At 38.0% G+C, this 20,416-nt stretch overlaps 1 protein-coding gene across 4 annotated transcripts in view; it reads left to right on the top strand.

Annotated features, from left to right (window-relative positions):
- Positions 1 to 228: 228 nt before the first annotated feature.
- The window catches only part of myocd (myocardin), a 63,298-nt gene continuing 43,110 nt past the window's right edge, over positions 229 to 20,416 (top strand). For all 4 annotated transcript variants that reach the window (XM_026177424.1, XM_026177423.1, XM_026177421.1 and 1 more), the window contains exon 1: positions 229 to 415. In XM_026177424.1, coding sequence (XP_026033209.1) covers positions 265 to 415 — 151 coding nt within the window. In that variant the 5' untranslated portion in view covers positions 229 to 264. The remainder of the gene's footprint in view (positions 416 to 20,416) is intronic.

The raw sequence follows: 20,416 nt of genomic DNA, 5'->3' as shown, positions 1-20,416 counted from the left end.
ACATGGCTTGAGTCCAGTTCTCGGCACCACGGAGGAGTTTTCAAACGCAAACACTCAAATGGCTGTTTGCTGTGTCTTTCGTGCTCGTTCAAACTCAATTAACTGAGCTCCTTTAGCTGTTACAGCTGACTGAGGTGGCAGCGACAAAGTCAAGTGTTTTTATTATGATGTGCACAGACTATGAGTTTTCATTGTGTCTTTTTCTCTTCAAAAGGGAGGTGACCCGAGAAGAGATGTCATCTACTGGGGAATGAAGTGTGAGCCATGAATGCAGTGAAAAGCTCTGAGGTCCACAACGGTCCAGAAGACAGACGGTGTCCTGGACAGCTGCAGCGGGCCACGCAGCTTCATGGAGACAAGGAGAGGACAAACCACGTGTTGAAGAAACACATACAATCAAGAGAAAGCAAGAATGGTGAGCCCTTTCTTTCCATTTGAAATCCTTTGCTCTTTAGCGACTTAAGTCCTAGTATATCATATTTGACACATACACTTTTTGAGAGTTTTCTATATCATCAGTGTGATTTTCCCCCCTGAAAACCTAAATAAATTGCACAATACATTTTTAAACTTTTTTAAAAAGATGTAGCAAAGGTGATACAAGCTAAAACTCATGTGTGGAACTTAAAATCTGATTAATTAACGCTCAATTTTCAAAAACATTTTCTGACAATTATTCCATGGTTCAGGCATTAAAGGGTTAACTACCTTAATGTTATCCACATTAAAAAACCCTGTCCATCAAACTAAACTGACTGTTCAAATGCTGTTATATGCTTGATTTGTGTCTATCTTTTTTTAAGTAATGACGTTGATTCTGTTCTTCACTGCTGCAGTTTTAGGTTGAAATCTTATTTTTGCACTCTGAGATTTGGCCTCCTATGTGAACATGTGATCTTCTGTTGTAGTCGTTTCAAATGAGAGATTTTCTTGTCTTTATTTATGATTTTTTGGGTAGGTTGTATTGGGCAGGGCTCATTTTAAAATCTCTGTGATATACAAAAAAGCACTTAAACTGAAATGACAGTTTTAAGGGCTTGCACGAAAATCTTCCTAAAAGCTGAAAAATGATATGTCTCAATATAATATTCTGATTATTTTAAAACATTTCCAAACATTCTCAACAATCTGTTTTTAAACTTTTGTTTGAATGAACTATTTGTTGTTTTTACTTCCCAAGCACGTTTCCCATAAATGGAATTTGACTTTTAGTTTCAAGTATCCTAGTTTCCCTGGATAATGCTACACAGCACTCAATGAAGCTAAGCAGAGATAAGCAAAGAAAATCATACGGCTATTGTGTATGTAGAGGTGAGTAGCTATAAAAATTGATATATCCTGTATAAGCAACAGCATGCAACTCTGCAAACAAGTCAAACAGTTACAGTGGGTTGTGTATGCACGGTCCAAAAGTGGCATAGGGCAAAGCATGCTCGAGCAGAAACAGTTTGGAGTGTCTGTGAAGTAATTTAATAGATTTATTCTAATTGTAGTGATTTGATTCGATTTTTTTTTACTGTATTCTATTATGTTTAGGGTTTTGGTTTTGGGTTTTTTTGTCATTTCTTTAGCACCATTTTTCTATTAGTGCCTACAAAAGTAATATAATATTAATATTAACAATAAAGTCAATAATCAGGTGAAAAGGTTAAGTATGCCAGTCACATCCTCAGAACAATCCTCGAGGCCAAATCAAAACAAGGTTATTTGAATATTTTAGGAACTAATGATTAAATATGTTCTCAGCCCAGATCAAGCTGGTGTATATGTCGCTCACATCACAGGGCTGAAGGTGAAAGTGCCTGAGGAATCTTATGATTTAGGTTGGTATTTTTAGATGGAACTATTCCTGCCATCTCTCAAAATAGTGAGAGCAGCGCAGCATTTCACTTCAAACTGCTAGACCCTGCAAAGTTTTCCATGATGTCATGGGTGGCGTGGGAGTGAAGTAACTGAAGAGGGAGATGAACAGAAACTGGAATCTCCTCAAATTCACCCATTCATTTTATTCCCTTATTCTTCAAGTCAGCCGGTAGACGGGAGGAACAAGAGAAGCAAAACAAGCGAGGAGCCCGAACCGTTGCTCCTCGTGCTCCTGCCAAAGACCAGATGACAAACGCAAATGAGTGATAAGACTGTCACTGGCATAATGGCCCCTTTTTCATTTACACGGTACGAGTGCAGTAGACACAAGATCCTAGTCAATCCTAATAATGAGCTCAGGAGGCGTGTATAATGTTTTCATTTTAGCACTGTGACTGAAAGTCGGGCTTTTAGCCTAATAACAATGTTTAAATTAGACAATCCACATTTTTAAGCATTTACATGCAAAGGATCTGCGTCAAATGTATTGAGATGAGAAGATTAATTAGACATTAACTAATTGTAAGTTCTTGCCAGTGTTGATAATGGATTCTTTTGAACCTCTTCTTGACTTAAAACCTAAATGCAATAGTTGGTCTTACTTCTGCCATAAAGCTCAGGCCCAGCAGGGAACAAATGTTAAAACTTCTCCTCACATAAATGAAAGAAGTGAATAAAAAATAACTAAATACTCATAATCAAGGATTTTATTTTTTAATACAAAACAAAAAAAGCATATTGTGTCATTTTTATTGTGAAAATACGACTCAGGAGACAAACACACAATAAAAGTCAAAACTGTAGGTTATGTGATGTTCTACTGATATGACAACTTTTAAGGAAGAAAATGAATAGATAAATAATTTACCAGTTTTATTTTAGCCTGCACTGATAGAACATCAAAGAGCTGTTCATGCTGTCACATTGTAACATGCGCTTGAAAACCTAGCTGAGTAAGAATAGTCTAAAAATTTAAATTGTAACCACCCAGACTCAGCTACAGTAATCTACTGGACTATGTGTAATATCTAGAAAGTTTGCATTATCAAAGCAAAATTGGTTTTAGCACTGCAATAGTCTACATGTCTAAATCTGTTTATGTTGTGAGTAAAATATACATTTTAAAGTTACAAATGTAAAAAATGTTCAGTTTTGCCTCCCTACAAGGAAAGCTCCATCCAGCAGTCGGTGGGGAGTGACCGTGATGTGCAGACTCAGTTGCTGAACGTAGACTGATATTTAGTTTGTAGACTCTTACCTCATCACTCCCCACAAGGGAAACTCACCACGGCAGCGAGTGGGGAGTGACAATAATGTGCAGATCCAAGAAAAATGCAGCTGTAGTATTTTGTCTCTCCCCACTAGGAAGGCTCATTACAGCTACGAGTGGTGCATGTCAAAAACATAGTACACGTTCGACTTGAATGAATGATTTGCTATCTGGCTTCTGTCCTTGTGAATGGAAGTATAGCTGATGCTACACTTCCAGGATCTGGCCTTGTCACTTCCCAGTACGGAAAACTAACTACAGCTGTGAGTAAGGAGTGGCAAACCAACGTGGAGGATGGGATGATATTTCTTCTCATTCCAAGAAGATGAAATTTATAGTGTGCCTACACAAAACTGGCACCTGCGTGTGTGTGCGCGCATGTGTGTGTGTGTGTGTGTGTGTGTGTGTGTGTGTGTGTGTGTGTGTGTGTGTTTGTGTCAGATAAAACAGTAACTTGGAAATAAATTGCCTCTTTTAGAAACTGCAAGATTGAAACTTGCAGTTGCCCTGATGTTTTTTTGCTCAGTTGCATTTGTGTTAACACTAAGGCATCAGTGTCCACTGCTTACAAAGATGTGTAAGAGTCCACATGATGGCATTGTTAACACAAGTTTGCCATTAGAGGTGTTACTACTGTACTGCTGCCCACTTACACTTCGAAGGCTCGCTCCTTGTAGAATGGGCAGTGTTCCTTTTGGCTTCATGTTTTCACATTCATGTAGTTTCTCAGAAAGTGCATTTGAGAATTGGTTTGTACCCTTGTAGATAAATTCCTGCATGCTCATTGTAAGCAAACATGCAGTCAGACTTCACCAGTCTTCTTTGCTAGCAGCAGTGTGTTTCCTCAGTCAAAGGTGGCCCCGGCACGGCTGTAATTCTTCACCGGGTCTAATATGAAAACACAGATCTGTCTGATACAAATCTGGGCAGCACTCTTTTCATTTAGTGAGGTAAGAGTTGAGGAGAGGTCCGACTGGGTAAGAGGGTTCTTTGGCAGCTCGAGAGTCTCAAACACCTGCAGTAAAAAAAACAACTGTTATTGCTCCAGTCTGGATTGTTCGTGCGGCACCTTCTTCCCTGAAAGCTGAGTGGATTCCACACTGATTTGATGGTGGCCAGAGTTACACAGATTACTCTCATCTGGAGGAGATTAGTCAGTGATGCTGATAGACATGATCAGCCCGACACTTCATCATTTCACGCAGTTAAACATCAGCCCTGCTCTGCTAGCTTGTTTTTGTAGTGCTGTGCCCTTAAACTGACTGAATCATTTTCATCAGAGAAAATTAGCTTTTTTTCTGATTATAGACAATCATGCAAATCCCATGCCGGCAGGTAAAAGTTTGAACTTTTAGGTTAGCAGACACAAAGGTTTGAAGTGATTGTAATGAACGGACATTAGCGGAGACATGATAAGAGCTCCATGTTCTGTTAATTGCACTCTGGTTTGAGGGAGACAAGAAATGTTTGCCTTTCTATTCTCATTATCAAAAGCATTTTCTGCAGCTCTGCCAGACTTTCTATCTTAACCACCATCAGCATGAAACATCAACACCATAACAAAAACCAGCATTTCTTTCTTTTCTTTTTTACATTAGGCAACAGGTGGAATGTGTGCCGATGCATTTTTTTCTGCTATTGTTTCTAGCTCCTAATTCATCCGTGAAATTACTCAGATGTTCATTTATCATGTGAGCAAAGCCGAGAGCAACAAGAATCAGTTGATGGATAGAACATTTTCTGTGGGCAAATATTACCTCAGTTTGCACGGGCTGTAAACACATTTATTATTTATCAAACCAGTCTGTGTGACGTGATGAAAAACCAAAAAGGAGATTATGAAATAAATGCTTGTATTCAAGGAGAATGATAAATAAAAAGAACACCCCCCTGAATTGACTGTGTTTGTAGTGCCGACCCAAGTTTGTAATTGGTTTCATATTTAGTTATACTACAGTACAACGTATGGAAAGGTGTACCAGGGTTCTGTGAGCTCAGACGCATAAATACATCTCAGTTACTTTTGTTGCACCTCCTTGTGCCAAGTTTTCTGACTGGACATTGACCGTTAATTTTTTTTTCTTTGCAAGCTTTGAAATATCCATCTTCCTGAGCCAAGCGCTGTTCACCTATCTGGAATGTACAGTTAAAATTGCTTTGCAGCTTATATAAATACAGGCACGGCTGTTGTAGTGTAGAGAGATGGCAGACCCTTGTGTGGAGAGCGGGCAGCTCTTAGTCACAGTGCTCTTCCAGTGAAGTGAAACGTGGCCTTGTTAGCTTTCATGCTGATGTCTTTGTGAGTGTGTGTCTTGGTGCTACCCTCAATCCCTGACAAGTGATTAACAACACATCACTGTATTTCTATGATGCTTGACGACAAACTAGCTGTTCTCAGGACACTCGAGCGCACATCATTCCTCTGGTTAGTTACAAAGTGGCAGTGTATACAAATTTTAAAAGATAATACAGTAATCATCAGATACTGTGTAAAATATGCAAGACCAAAATTTTGTGAAACTGAGAAACTGTTATTTTTTTCCTATAATGGCACAAAGTGGTGTTCTGTAAATTTGTATTGAATTTAGAGATGAATTTATTCATTTATTGTCAGGATGTGTGTTTCATTGATAGCAGTTTTGGTATTAGTCACTGCCTCATCGCTCACTTAAAGTTGCTATAGTCATATTTAAAGGTGCTAGAATTATTACTGCTATATTAACAATGGATTTTATGGCTACATGAAGTGTTCACCCATTATTATCCCAGAATTATCACTCTTCATGCAAGCAGTGGATCTGGGAAAACTCAAATGTTTAACAGGGCCTGCTTTTGAGAGTTGGTGGAGAACAAAGCAGAACTAAAAATGCCAACAAAAATAACAACATTGACATTTGGCCTTCTTTTGGCAGAGACCAAATTCCAAATAAAAGTTAATGCAGCAATGCATTTGATCATTATGTAAATAGTTTTGCTGATAAGTTTCTTTTTATTTATAAAAGTGTTGCTTTCACGGCTTTTTTTCTGCTGCCAGAAATGTAGGTTTAGGGAACAAATGTAATTGTGTAAGGTGTTGTTTAATGTCATGTGTTTTGCTACAAACTTGTGTGGATGCATGAGGGGCAATAGGATACTTTGGTATACAGCTGGAAGAGTCAGGAATCCACTGACCTTCCCATTTGTAGGTAACGTGCTATACCACAACTGAGGGCGAGGACCCAAAAAGAATAGAGGGGTCCATGACCGTCTTAGGGGAGTGTCCCCTCTTGGGGGACTCTCCACCAGTTGCTCCTAGAACTGAAGAAGCTTCTTGGCTGAGAGGTGAAACGTCTTCAAGAAACTTAAAGGAGTCCAGATGCTTTTCTTTCCAAGCTCCTTAGACTACGATGACCTGGATGACTGAGAACCTCATTCATATTCTCTACAGGGGGTTTTGGTTATGAGCCATAAAATCCAAAGTAGGGCTATGACATGGTGAAACAATGGTATGTGTCCTGATATCAACCTTGTTTTAATAAAAACACCCTTTTATTTGCAATATCACAGTAAAGAACTACTCTACCTACAAACAGCAAGGAAGCACTGTATCGTATTTCATACACAACACAAACTGAAAATAACTGTTATACAGCACAACCATAATGAAATGATTAAATTTGACATGGTTGGAAGTCTTTTGTTGTGGAATCTGATTAGCAGTGTAGGTTTAGTTCCCTTACTGGACAGTAAATGGACTGCTTCTGCTGCTAAGCACTCAATATAAACCACTCACCTCTACACTTTTGCTGTGCTTTTCTGTTAAATATTCACACTGCAGTGGATGAAGCAGGGAGCATCCATCGGTGTTGGAGCTGCCAGGAATTGAACCACCAACTTTCTGAGATGTAGATTTAGTAGATGAGCTGCACTGCCTCCTGAGCTAAAGCCGACCCTGTTGTTGTGATTTGGCGCCATATGAATAAAATTGAACTGAAATCTTGTGAACAAAAAAAGATTCATATCAAATCTAAATTATGAAAAATAATTTAAATTAATGGCTGCAATGTATCAGAACGTATTCCTAAATGATTTATCAAAAGATGATTGATTCGTTTGCATCTTCCACACAAACATTTAATATGATTGTTTATTGAACATCAAAAACACAGTGGTTCCATATTTAGGCAGCAAGAGGAACGATATTGTGTAATCTCATTGGCCGACTCACATTTGGACAGTTTTCGAGAGGGAGGATAGATGTTATTATGATTTCATGGCTCCTAGTATTATGAAAAGGATTTTCAGATTTGAAGCTACTGTCCACTGGAAACAAAAACTCAGCTGGGCGGCTATTAAACTTTCCATGATTGTCACTAATATGCGCTGTGGATATGAGTAAGGACAAATGTAATATAGAAGGAATTAAAGGGCTTACCTCAGAAAATTCTATTCAAAGTTTTCATTATTTGTTAGTCTTCATGAAAGCAAGCAATTAAAAGAGTGCCCTCAATCATCAGTCGGCACAGATACCAGGCTGTTTCGGTCCAAATCTTTAAAAGCTTTGCTTGAATTTATAAGGATATGGTAACACAGTACACCAAGTAAGAGAGGGAAAGCGTCCTATAAAACTGCATTATAGAGATATAAGTAATCAGTGCAACACCACATGATTTAGCACTCTTAAATGAAGAACAACACTGATACTGATCTAATCGCTGGTTCTCTGTAATTACTCATTCATCAGCTGTTAGCAGGAGTGATAAAGACCATCCAGGATTATCTATCTCTCCAAAAATCCGGAAAAGATTAGGTCATTGCATCCACTGAGCTATTTTTAAAGCTCTTAACGGTGGCATATTAAACAAAACGCTTAGAAATTCAATTAAGAAACCACTCAGCCACAATGACCTGAAAATAACCCAGAGTTATTCTAAAACAAAGGCTCTGCCGACCAGCCGCTGTGCCGCTTCACATGTGGGTTGGAAAAAGGAGTGCTTTAAAACCACAGATTTTTAGGGGCTGTGGAGATTAATGAAGAGTTTCTTTTTCCAGGTGTTGTATTGTGGATACAAGAGCTTTGGGTGGTGAATTTTTACCAAGGCTAGAAATCCATGTGGTAGAAATGAAAACAGTAACACAATATACAGCTCTGATCCGGCTCACGGCTTAGATGCGAGAACAGGAGGGCATTCCAGACTCGAGAGAAAGGATGCAAGGAAGGGATCGTTCTCAGATATCGATCACATGTACATTCATATTAGTGAAAGTGCCATGAATTCCCGAAGGACCTCTTTGACTTCAGGGAAGTGTTTTAATGGTTTTCACAACCCCTTTGCCCTCAAACCCTTTAATAACACAGTTGGACACCCTGGTATAAATATCAATAAAGGAGACATCTTAGTCCATCCTATAATTTTATCCACATGCGTCTGTCATCATCAGCACTTCCAGGGGCTGTTAGTCATCTTCTACTGCTTTCATTGGCAGTTTAAAGCTGCCACATGGGTTTCTGATTTTAATGTAAGATGACCCCCAGCCTGACAGTCTGTTAGGCATGAACAGAATTGCAGCTCAACAGTGAAAAAGCCAAACCCTTCTGATCGCTTTCTCACTTTGAAAGAAAATTTACAAAACTAATCATTACAAGACTAAAGTACAGACTAATTAATGTGGATAAAATGGACAAAATTGAGCATTTGCTCCATTCCTCTTAGTTTTCAGAATTTAGATTTATTTTACTGGGCTAAATTTTGAATTAAGGCGTTAATTGTAAATGTGCACTCATTACATTTGCTGTAGATATAAGGGAAAATTAAGAGCTAAACAAAGCTGGGGCAACAGTTTGCTGACCTGCGATGACCATGCAATAGCAGATTATCCCAGGTTCAATTGGGGTTCACATTAGTTTCATGGTTGGGTGTTGGCCCACAAGTCCACAAATGAGGACCGACATCACTCACAGCATGCAGAAAGACAACAACACAATACTGAAAGGAAGCGCTTGTTTGCCAAATGTGGATACAGTGTTTTTCTGAGGGACCTGTGGATACCAGGTTTAGGATATTACCATGTGTCTTTGGATGAGAGAAATTGCATCTGTGTATTAATGACTGTGCACATTTTTTAAAGATCCAGTAGATGGGGTTTCACCTTCCTAAAGTAAACTGGAGGAAAAGAAGTTCTGGTGTCTCACAACTGTGACAAGAAATAAAAACATCCTGTAATGCTTTGGTCAAGCAAGCACAAGACCAGAGAAAATGTAAATGACAAACAACAACAACAACAGAAAGCTACATATAGAAATTTGTCCAACTAACTCTCTGTGATTCCTCTAATCAGTGGTTGCTAGTCTGTGTCTATTGTGACTACTGTACAATGATAACGTTTTTACAAGCTTGAAAGGTGCAGACACAAACCATTTACCTGGACTGTTACTACCTTTTCTGTATGAAGTCATGGCAAATGGGGAACTATTCACATCCTCTCACCCATAAACAAACATGTTGCCAAATGTCTGTGACAGAGGTGAAGAGGTAACATTGCCGTATTAATGTAAAATAGATAATTCCTGTAATTCCTCTGATGTTGGATGTGACTCTGGATGTAACTGTCTTGACTGGGACTGGACTTTCTTGACTTGTCTTAACATTGAACTTGGCTCTTGCTATAACTATATACACTCGTCTCCCATGTTATTAGGTACACCTAATATATATTTGATAATGCAGATATCTAATCGTCCAGTCAAAGTGCATTAAATTATTGCATTTAGAGATGTAGACATGGGCAAGACATGGACAAGTTCAATCCAAGCATCAGAATAGGGAAGAAAGATGATTCAAGTGACATATGTGGCATCATTGTTGGTTCCAGGCAGGCTGGTCTGAGTTTTTCAGAAACTGTTAATCTACTGGGATTTTTCCACACTCCCATTTCTGGATTTTAGGGCATCAAGGTGTGATTATGTCAGCATGGTCCAAACAGGATCTAAACAGAATCCAACCACCTTAGCTTGCTTTGTAACTCGAGACTGGACTGCTTTGCCTTATTTGCCTTGAACTGTGCTTCAAGACTCTACACTGTCTTGATCTGGCAACTTTGTTGCATTACTCTTCAGGCTGATGTTGTCTAACTATCATGGCTTGGGACTCAAGACTTCAGGACTATAACTGGTGAACAGTCAATTATGTTTAGGGCTTGAGGTGTTACGGGACTCGGAACTTAACCCTCTTGTCTTAGTATGGAACATACTAGATATAACTGTCTTGCCCAGGTTTGTGAGTAAACAAAGACTTTGTATATTCCTTTAACTGATGGGAACTGGTAGAAAAGCTACTTACTTAAAACTTAAACCTATTGTGCCCACTATAGTATGGAAGATTGATGAATAGGAACCTGCTATGTACATTGCACTGACGCCACATTCCTGTATTGACATGCAAACCTTTCACCTCTCAGTGATATTTGCAGTCCTCAAGTGCAAAAATGGAGACTGTAGGTTTGTTTTTGTTGAACATACGAATCCATCTGTTTAACTGCAGTCGCAGATCATGAAAATATCACATTAAAGTCTTTCTTCTAGTCTGTTAATGCCCACTACAAATGTAACTTATAACCCCAAATTATGAATAAATAGAAAAAGATTTTGGATCAGCCAAGTACAAAAGGTCCTGCTTCTAATAACTGTGATCACAGTCATGTATTAAGGTGCACAACACGAGCAGAGGAGGGTTGCATGCAAGGTGAAATCATTCTCAGCTCTGTTCCACCTTGCTTTCCCCGCCATCCTTGTGTTGTGAATAATAAAAAAGAAGAATTCATTTTATGGTTTTACTAGTCAGCAACCCAGGTATGCATTTGTCAAAATAGGAGGAAAGTTAGAACCATATGTTAATTTGAATGTGCGGCACCTGGTTGTGATTAAGGTCATGCTGTGGATGATAGAAACACATTGTGCTCTCCCAGAATACAGCCCAATGGACACTGCAACATTGACTCAAATCGGAGTAAAAACATTTAAAAAATCTAAAGGATTCCTTTTAATGAACAGAGTGATTCACAGGCTTACTAAGAATACATATGCCATAATTCTGAGTGCGTTGATGGACAGCGAAGAATCTCCATATAAAAAGCTAATTTTCCATAAATTACAATGCAATTTACTTTACAACTTCTCTCTCAGTATGTGGGCTTGTTTGAATGTGAGTTCTTTTCTTCTTTGAGGCCACAAAGATCTTAAGCTGAAGAGTGGGTTTTTTAGGTTGTTTGGTTTTGAATTTAAGATTTATGTCAGATGGCAAATGTTCAACAGGTGTTACAAATAAAATATGGAGAAACAAATGTTTTGTCAAACAGCATCTTTCTGTTAAGTCTTTTGTTTCGTAGAGCTAGAAGACTCAAAACTGCAAAGTGCAACTGCCAAACAGAAACGTGACAGAAAGATTAAGTTTGACAGAGGTTAAACACATTTGGGCTTTGCTGCCAAATCAGATTTGTTTCTAAAATCAAATCTTTAAGGCAGACTGTCTGCACAATTATTTGCAAGTGGTTAGATTGGATTTGTGAGGACGATACCACTTACCTATCCACATGGATTGCTGTGTATGAAGGTATACCTCCTTCATTCCATGTCACTCATATCTCTTGGTGGCCTTTGGACAGACAAGGCTAAAGTTGAGACGTTTGGCAATCTCACCAATGAATTCTGTAATGTCTTGGATCTTTAGACTTGGCTTGGGACTCCTTGTTTTCCATGTATGTTGATCACATTTTTATGATTAGCCTGACTAAGGTACTGCAGTGTATGTTAATATATCTTTGATTATATATCGATTGTGATGTGATATGATTGTGTTACACTGTGAAACTAGAGAGTAGGCAGTATTAGATTTGAAGAGGTCATGTTTATTGGGATATACATGAGCTATTGTATTATAGCCAGTGTATGTACATTTTAATCAGCAGTACGTTTGTGCATAAGTGTTACGTCCCTGCAGCCCCTAATCATCTCAATGTGTTCAGCTGGTGCTAATTGGCCACACCTAGTCAGCTGTGGATAAAAGCACACCTGAGGCAAGCTTCCCGGGGAGCTCACTTGTCTTTGCCTTGGTGGCACCAGCCATTTTAAGATGAAACCTCGTCTCACTAACACTCTGGTATTCATCTCTCTTCTTTTTTTTTATGTTACAGCCTTTGAGCCGGGTCGTAACATAAGCATGTGTAAGTTTTTATGTAAACAAGAACTTGAAACTTTAGCTTATGTCGGAGAGCCAGATATTTTTGTTGGAGGGGCTCTTTTACTGGTGTTGGATCCTAGTAGTCACAGTGACAAGCCGACTGAGAAATTATGTTTTCAGAGCTTTTACAATGTCAAAGTATTAGCTTTAGTGACACTAGCTCCACTTTTCAGGGTTGAAAGTTTCTTCACAGTATTTCCTTGAAGTATTGTTTCAGTGGTAATGCTACAGTCACAACTGCAGCATTACCAAAATTATTGCCATCATATACAATCTTGCAATATTGTTGCCTATGAAACAGTTGCTTCAAAGGCCACATCCGCCACCACCACTTGTCGTCTTCAAAGCAACTTTGGTCCATTAAGATGGCAATCGGACCATGCCAGTCTTGGCAGCAAGAACTGCAATCAATCATTTGTAATAATTTCAATGAATCTTTTACATCGCTGTGAAGGAATTTTGCCCACTCTTTGTAGAATTGTTTAATTCAGTCCCATTGTTTTTTTTTTAAATCATCCATTTAAGGTAATGCCAAAGAATTTTAATTATATTTAAGTCCAGACTTTGACCAGGCTCCTCCAAAACCTCCCTTTTTTTCCCTTTTTTTCAGGCATTCAGATTCAGCCTGGCATCTTCCATGCAATATAATGTGTGAGTGAAGTAATCTGCTAGCGACCAAAGAAATAACAAGGAGGTTTTTGGTGCGGCACCATCTTTGACCAGAGCTTGCCACAGAGTGTCCGACCAGTATAAGCCTGTGTGACTGAAACCTTATGAGTGTGCAGAGTCCCTCAGTTTCTTAATCAAATTTGCACCTCACTCATGACTTTAACAATGGTGACAGTGGAAATGCTCAACTTGAGGCTTTGGAATAGGACTTCGCAAACTACACTTAACCCTTGTGTGGTGTTCGTATTTTTGTTACTCAGCCAGTGTTCATGGGTCTGGTGGACCCGCTAGAGTTTTGGCTTTCCAAATTAACACTATCAAACAATTTTATGTTAAATTACAACAGATGTTTACTTCATCCCAATTACAAGACATATGAACAGCAAACATGGTTAATTTTTTCCCTTTACCTTTGTTAGATCACATTTATGAATTAATGTGCTTCTCGTTTTTCTTTTATATAAAATGTTATAAATAAATCAGTTATAATCAAGTGGAGTGAGTGGAAAGACACAACACATTTACACGTGAAAAAATAATTAATTGTTTAATTTTTCTTTTGAAAAAAACTGAACACGGGTCTCACAGACCCGAACACCATACAAGGGTTAAAAAATTATTATTTAAATGAACATAAAAAATAATGGAAAGGATTTTAGGATTATGCAGTTCTGTTATTCCAGCTTATCAACTTCTTTTCTGCAGTTCAGTCCAACTCGACAAGAATAAATTAATAAATAAATTTCATGCAGATCCTGCATGATTTAGTTACGTTGACCATAGAAACATTTTTTGTTCAAATTACAAGTTAGACTCTTGTAAATGTAACAACGTCATTTTGAGTGCAATGGATTTATATATCCATCTTTTTTATACATTGTTCTATTGTTACTAAAATAACTACTTGAATAGAAGCTAAAAGTTACATCCTAACAGCATAAAAAGGAATTTTTAGAAACTTTTTGTCAAAGCATTTACTCTAATCCACCACATTTTGGCATAAATGGCATTAACACTTAAAACCTCAAGGATTTATTTTTAGTTTAGGCAAATTTTATCCTTCTTTTACTCAAAAATGCTATCTGACAGTTTCCATTATGTATCACCTACACTGAAAAAAATATGTTGTTGGATTTACTTAATTCAATGGTGGACATTTGTTGCACACAGATGTTTTGCTTTGGCAGCAACTTAAACAATTGAGTTAAATTAACACAATTTATTCATGTTCAATAAACCTGTGCAATTTGTGTTGATAAAATGTGACTTAAACATGTTTTGATGAAGTAATTTGAGCTCTTGGAATATTTTAATCCTTCACAATTTTCTCACGTTATCCCAACACGATTCAATAACTTTTACCCAATACCACTTGGTCACTTAAATACTACATATTATCTTCAAATTACATTTTGCTATTATATTCTAGTATCAAATACACAATTTTCAAATGGAGGCCTTATAACAGATTGTATTGTTCTCTTCCAAGATGGTTGCTGGCATCCACCAGTAACCTTTCAAAACAACATGTCTAATTTCACTGCAGTAGGTAAAGAATTAAACTGACATTACTCCTCTACTGAATCTATATAAATCAACAGTTAAATAATGTCAGTTCTTCCGTGTTCTCTGGAATCAATCGCAGCAAAGAAATTAGACTGTTTCTTTTGAAAAATGTTGGGAAAGAACAATACAAAACATTCTATTTAAGGCCTCTGACATCAAGATTCAGTTAAACAACAATTATAACTAAACAATTTGAGGTAATGTTAGTTTCCATTAACATTAAATTAGGTTACTGAATTGGCAAACACCTTCCTATTAACACTACCCATTTTACCCCAATAACTAAAGAAATTAGCACTTGCAGGTCAAAAACTTTATTCAAGAGACGCAAAAATAACATTGATACAGTGACTGTCAAAAATTACAGCACTGATCATACTGTGACATCTTGGTTCAAAACAGCACACTTAGAAATATTCAACGTTCTTTACTTCAACTGAATGAAACTGAAAATACCATTTCACACGACCCATATGGGATATTTAGACTGTATAACTGTTCACGCTACATCTCTTCACTAGTAAAAGAAAGAAAAAATACAAAGAGAAATTTAAAAATGCTGCCAAACAGACAAACAGAACTTGTACAGAGCAAAAGGAAAAACAAACAACAACAAAAAACAGCTCGTCCTCATGGCAGTTGCAGAGTATATAAAAATGAACCCTGCGATCCGTTCCTGGAATTGAGCTTCAAAAATGCAGCAGAACAAGTGTGAGATTTAAATGTCCTCTCACCTAGAGCTGGTCACCTCACATGCATAACAGTGAGCTTCGTTGCAGGAGCAGTTTTGTCTTAGTTGTGAGCTTTTCTTGAGAGCTGAGTTGCATCCAACTCCATTACCACCCATTGAATCACCTCAAAAGTGTAGCAGAGTTGTGATGGGTAACTCATGTTGAAGGAATAAAAAAGGTCCAAACAGCATGGCTACTGCAAAGGTCACGTTATCCAGATCTTGAAGAACAACATCAGAAAAGTCATTGCCTGGCGCATCTCTGGAGACAGATGTTCATTGTGGTTTTCTCAATCTGTGCAGTGGCCTCAGTCAAGTCCTGGTTAAACACAAAACATTTCTTTAAGATTCCTTTTTAAACTCATCTCTTTTGAATCTACCAGTTCTAATGTTAGAGTAATTTAAACCAATGCAAGCAACATAGTAAATAGCTATAGCCAAAGAGTGGCCTGCCATGCTGCCATTCATGGTCTAACAGAGTTTCTAAGAGAGGGTGAAAAACATAATAATTTCAAATGCTTTACATTAGTTTTTGTTAGAAAGACACCGGCCCATCAGAAATCCAGGCTATGTCACTCAGAAGATGTTAGAATTTAGACTTTCAGCCCCACAATTTGGTTAGCTGTTGGTCAGTTGGTCTTTTTTTTTTTTTCTTTCAAACAAAAGCTAATGTAAATACTGGTGGGATTTTCCTTTGTTCATTAGAATGACAAATTTAAAGTTTTTTCACACTGATGTGACCCCTAATACAGGGGTGGGGGTGGGGCCTCAAGGGCCGGTGGCCGAGTTCACTACCAGGCCTCATGTGAACTTCAAATTATTAAAGAGGACTACTGGTCCTAACCAGTCCAATGAGGATCAAGTGGATAACTAAATGCATTTTTAAATGTTGCAAAGCCACAATCTACTCATAAAACACTCACCATGAACTCCTGCACCAAGATGTTGCAATTGTCTTTCACACAGATGCGGAGCACTTTGATGAGGGACTCCGAGCATTAATGTCATCCTTGACTATTATAACAAAGAAAACAGAGATTTGTGAACTTTTCAGTAGCACAGAAGAAAATGATCCCAGACAAAAACTCTTGACTTTTTAAACCAGTCAACATGCAACACCAGCATCTACAAAGCAATATCAAAAGTTCCTGTTTGACATCAACTTTATGGATATATAGTTTCCAGAACATTTATTTTTAAAAAAAGATAAATTTTTCTCAGTGGGCCAGTAAATGCATGACGAAAATTATGGCATCCTTTTAGTGGAATCAGTACTCACAGGTAATAGTTGACTGTTTCAATGGATGTAGCATAAAAATTTTACTGACCTAATGCAATACATATACACTTTGTAGTTAAAGAATTTTAAAGTTCTTACTGTCATAATGGCAGCTACATCCTTTAGCTTTGTGCCCTGTTCCCCCGATCACTTTGCAAACACTTTCAGCAGACTGTCAGAGAGAAACTCAGCTCCGTCAGAAACTTTGACTGTAAAGGCATGGTTGGGATGCACTGGAATGCTGCATTTTATCTGAAATGACATAAAATTATTTTGAAATAACAGCAGGCACTGTGCTTGGTTAATCAGTAATGTTTTGTTGAATAAAAACTGTGTTTCCAGATCTTATGGGATTAAAAAAAATCCAAAGATGTTTGTTTCTGATTTGCAACCCAACAACCCACAAGTTACAACCTCATTTTAGTTCAAGTGTGCATTAATGCGAGTCCAGTAATCACCTTTCTGGCAATACATACAGGTATAAGTTAAACCTATGGCAGATTTTGGATTTCTCAGTTGTATTAATAGGGTGAGTATGCATGCACCTAATAATTATAAAAAACCCATTATAATTAAGTTACAGAAACGAAAATAGAATATACTTTCTTACCATAACACCTTGAACCCACAATCCATCAGCTGACTCCTGGTGAAATGCAGAATAGAGGTCGTCTCTCAATGTGCAGCAAAAAAAACAAAAACAAAAACAAAAGGACAGCAGGTGAGGCCAGGAGGGGTAGGGATGTAAGCTAGCATAATGCCGCTGATGATATTAGCTAAAGCTGTTCAATGTCCAAAATCTCACTAACACCATGGTGCAGTAAATACACAATGTAACTGAAGAGTCAGTTGGCAAATCTATTCACACAGAAAACCAAATTATGTTATGAGTGCCTCGTAATTAGGTTTAATGTGATATTACGGCTCTTGTGCCAAAGACAAATTCAAATGAAAAAGCGCCAATTCTTTGACAACAGATAAAACAGCAAATAAGCTAACGGCTCTTTTTTAGCATGTTACATGGCGACACTCTAGACGTTTAACTACATTTGGCTGAAATATGGTAAATATTAATTCAAAAAATCAAGACATACCAAAAACGTAGAGTTGGCTGCTCGACTTGACTGAGATGGATGCCTTTTTTAAACCACGATCCAAAGCCCGCGAGATGAAATCACGCGTGGTTTCACGAGATTTAACGTTGCTATCTTATTGACTTACTTCACCTGAACATGATATGAACAATTTAATACACCCTTTCTGCATATCATGTAGTTTTTACACTATATAGTTACATTTAACTTTAAAACATGAGGCAATTGTGTTAAATACATGCAAGATGCTTACATAAATCCAAGAGATGGCCAGTCCCTTTTTTTCAGTGTAGTCTAATTTTTTTATCATTTGGTCCTGAACGTGGAATGGAGTGTACCTGTGCCCTTTGTACAAAACATATTGACGAGGGATACTTTAAGAATTCAACCATTCTGTCTGTAATTATCTAATGGTTCTGTCACACTGGAGTAAAACTAGGATGGCAACCATCTTTGTGACCTGGAAAAATATGCTGCTGCAACATAATTGCATTGAATTTGTAACCGTTGATCCAGAGGTGGCCACCCAGTGGTTGAGCATGAAAAAACCCTCAACATCATGTGTACTACTACTACTACAAAGGTTGCCTAGGCAATCACACCTATGTCATTTTGTAATTAAGTCGTCTTCCTACAGCAACTGTGTCGCTATCTCTGGAGGAAAATATGATGTTCTGTCGACTCTGAATGTAACTAGCTACTGTGAATTTCTGTAGAATATGAGTTTCAACAGAAGGCAACAAATTTGCAATTTTGCTGATTTAGTTAGTCATGTTATCACACACAGATTACATGTAATTGCCAACTTGACCACATTCATTCACAAACTGAAAGCAGGCTGATAGCAGGCTAACTCAATATTACTGCCATTTTATTGGTGTCTTGATGCAACAAAGTTCCTTTGAAGACTGCAGCTGACTGTGAACGGTCCTACCTTTGAAGCAATCATTTCAAAAAAGTTCATTGATACAGGTGCAATAGTTTTGGTCTTGCCCCATCCTCCAACCATTTTCCTTTTTTCAGACTCAAAACACTCTGACGTGCTGTACCAAAGGACTAATCTGACTTAAGCATGCTGGAAATCTATGCCGTAAACTTCCAAGCCATTGTAAGTTATGATGTAGATTTCCAGCAGAAGTCTAAATCAGGTCTCACTCACTGTGACTCACCCACATTGGGATGATTCATCCCAATACTGCTCACTGTGAAAGTGGTCAGTGTTGGGATTAATAAGCTTCACTATGCATTGCTCAGATTCTTCCTTTTGTTATAAATGTTGCTTATGCCAAATGCAACATGGCAATGAGGGTCATATTTTTAAAGGTTTCACCTGACGAAATACTAACATTCATATTTAGATTTTTACCTGAGCCAGTTGTCTGGCAACTATTTAATATATATTTTCTTCGATTAGTGCTCAGGACAGCAATCAAATTTCATAATTTCCTGTATATGTATACTGTGCTTCCTTTTTAACACACCTTGGAAATTTAATTAAAATGAAATGGGCGCTGGAACAGGTATCTGAGTTTTGATCCACTGTTTATATGATTTGATATAGATGACTGTTAAATGATACTAAGCTTTATGTCAGTTGGCTTTACTGTGAAATAATGAACTAGAGATTTTACTTCTAATCTGAAGAGAGGAATGAGGTCAAACTGTGAAGGATGGCAATACTGGAACATGAAAATGTACTTTCTTCAAACTATACGTGCATTGTCTTAGATGGTACATGTACCATTTAAGCACATTTCTAGCCATCACCATCATCATTTTTTCTGCAGTGGATACACTTACCAAGCAGTGTCTGTCTTAACTACTCCCTAACAGCCTTTGCCATTTGATCCTTGCCTCTTGCGTTCACTCTGATGACCCTCCTCATTACTACTGATTCTATTTGGTGGCACCTCACTACATCCTCCCCTGCTACCACCTTAAAATCTCCAGATTCTTTTAGCTTTGCCATGTTTTATAGCATATAGTCCAACTGTGTGCACCTTTTCCCTGTTACTCCTTGTACATCCCGTCCTATCTGACAGTTTATAACCTTTAGCAGTAATATTGCCAGCATTCATGGTTCCACCTTTCATTTCACACTGTCCGTAGCCTTCGCCCAGAAGTCGCCATCCATTCATCAATTTTCTTCTGCTTATCCGGGGCCAGGTCGTGGGGGAAGCTGACCTGTAGTGTTCTCCTGAACAATAGGTGTCACCCCTCAGTATTGCACCCAAAACTGCCACATCAGTGCTGATATAGGAAGAGAAAAAGTGCAGGAAGTATCATCTTTCTGAAGCTGATGCAGCATTTCCCTCTGTGAATCTGTGACCTTCTGTACTGATATGTCGTAAAAATCATGCTAAAAACTGAAAAGATTGTGTACTCGTGTTTCAACATCTCAACATCAAAAGCATCTCTGCTATTTGTCCTGTTCTCTAATTCATGGACAAACAATCACAGCTGGTCAGGTTAGAGTACTTTTTACCTCCTGTCTCTACTAAAATGTATCATTCATCACTGTACCTGTACATTATGTTTTATTCAGTCATGGACAGGTGTAATTCTTTAACTAAAATCAACAATAATAAAGTACCCCATTCAGTTCCTCTGCCGTCCTCTCTCTTGTGAGATCTCTAACCTGCAGAGTCTGAGCCAACAGCAGACCTCTCCAGAGAATTTCGGGCAGCCGTCCCCACAGGCTGTGAGTATTCCTGTGTTTGACAGACAGGA

Source organism: Astatotilapia calliptera, chromosome 8 (genome assembly GCF_900246225.1).
Source record: "Astatotilapia calliptera chromosome 8, fAstCal1.2, whole genome shotgun sequence".
Taxonomy (NCBI): Eukaryota; Metazoa; Chordata; class Actinopteri; order Cichliformes; family Cichlidae; genus Astatotilapia; species Astatotilapia calliptera.
This window is presented reverse-complemented; position numbering and strand designations above follow the sequence as displayed.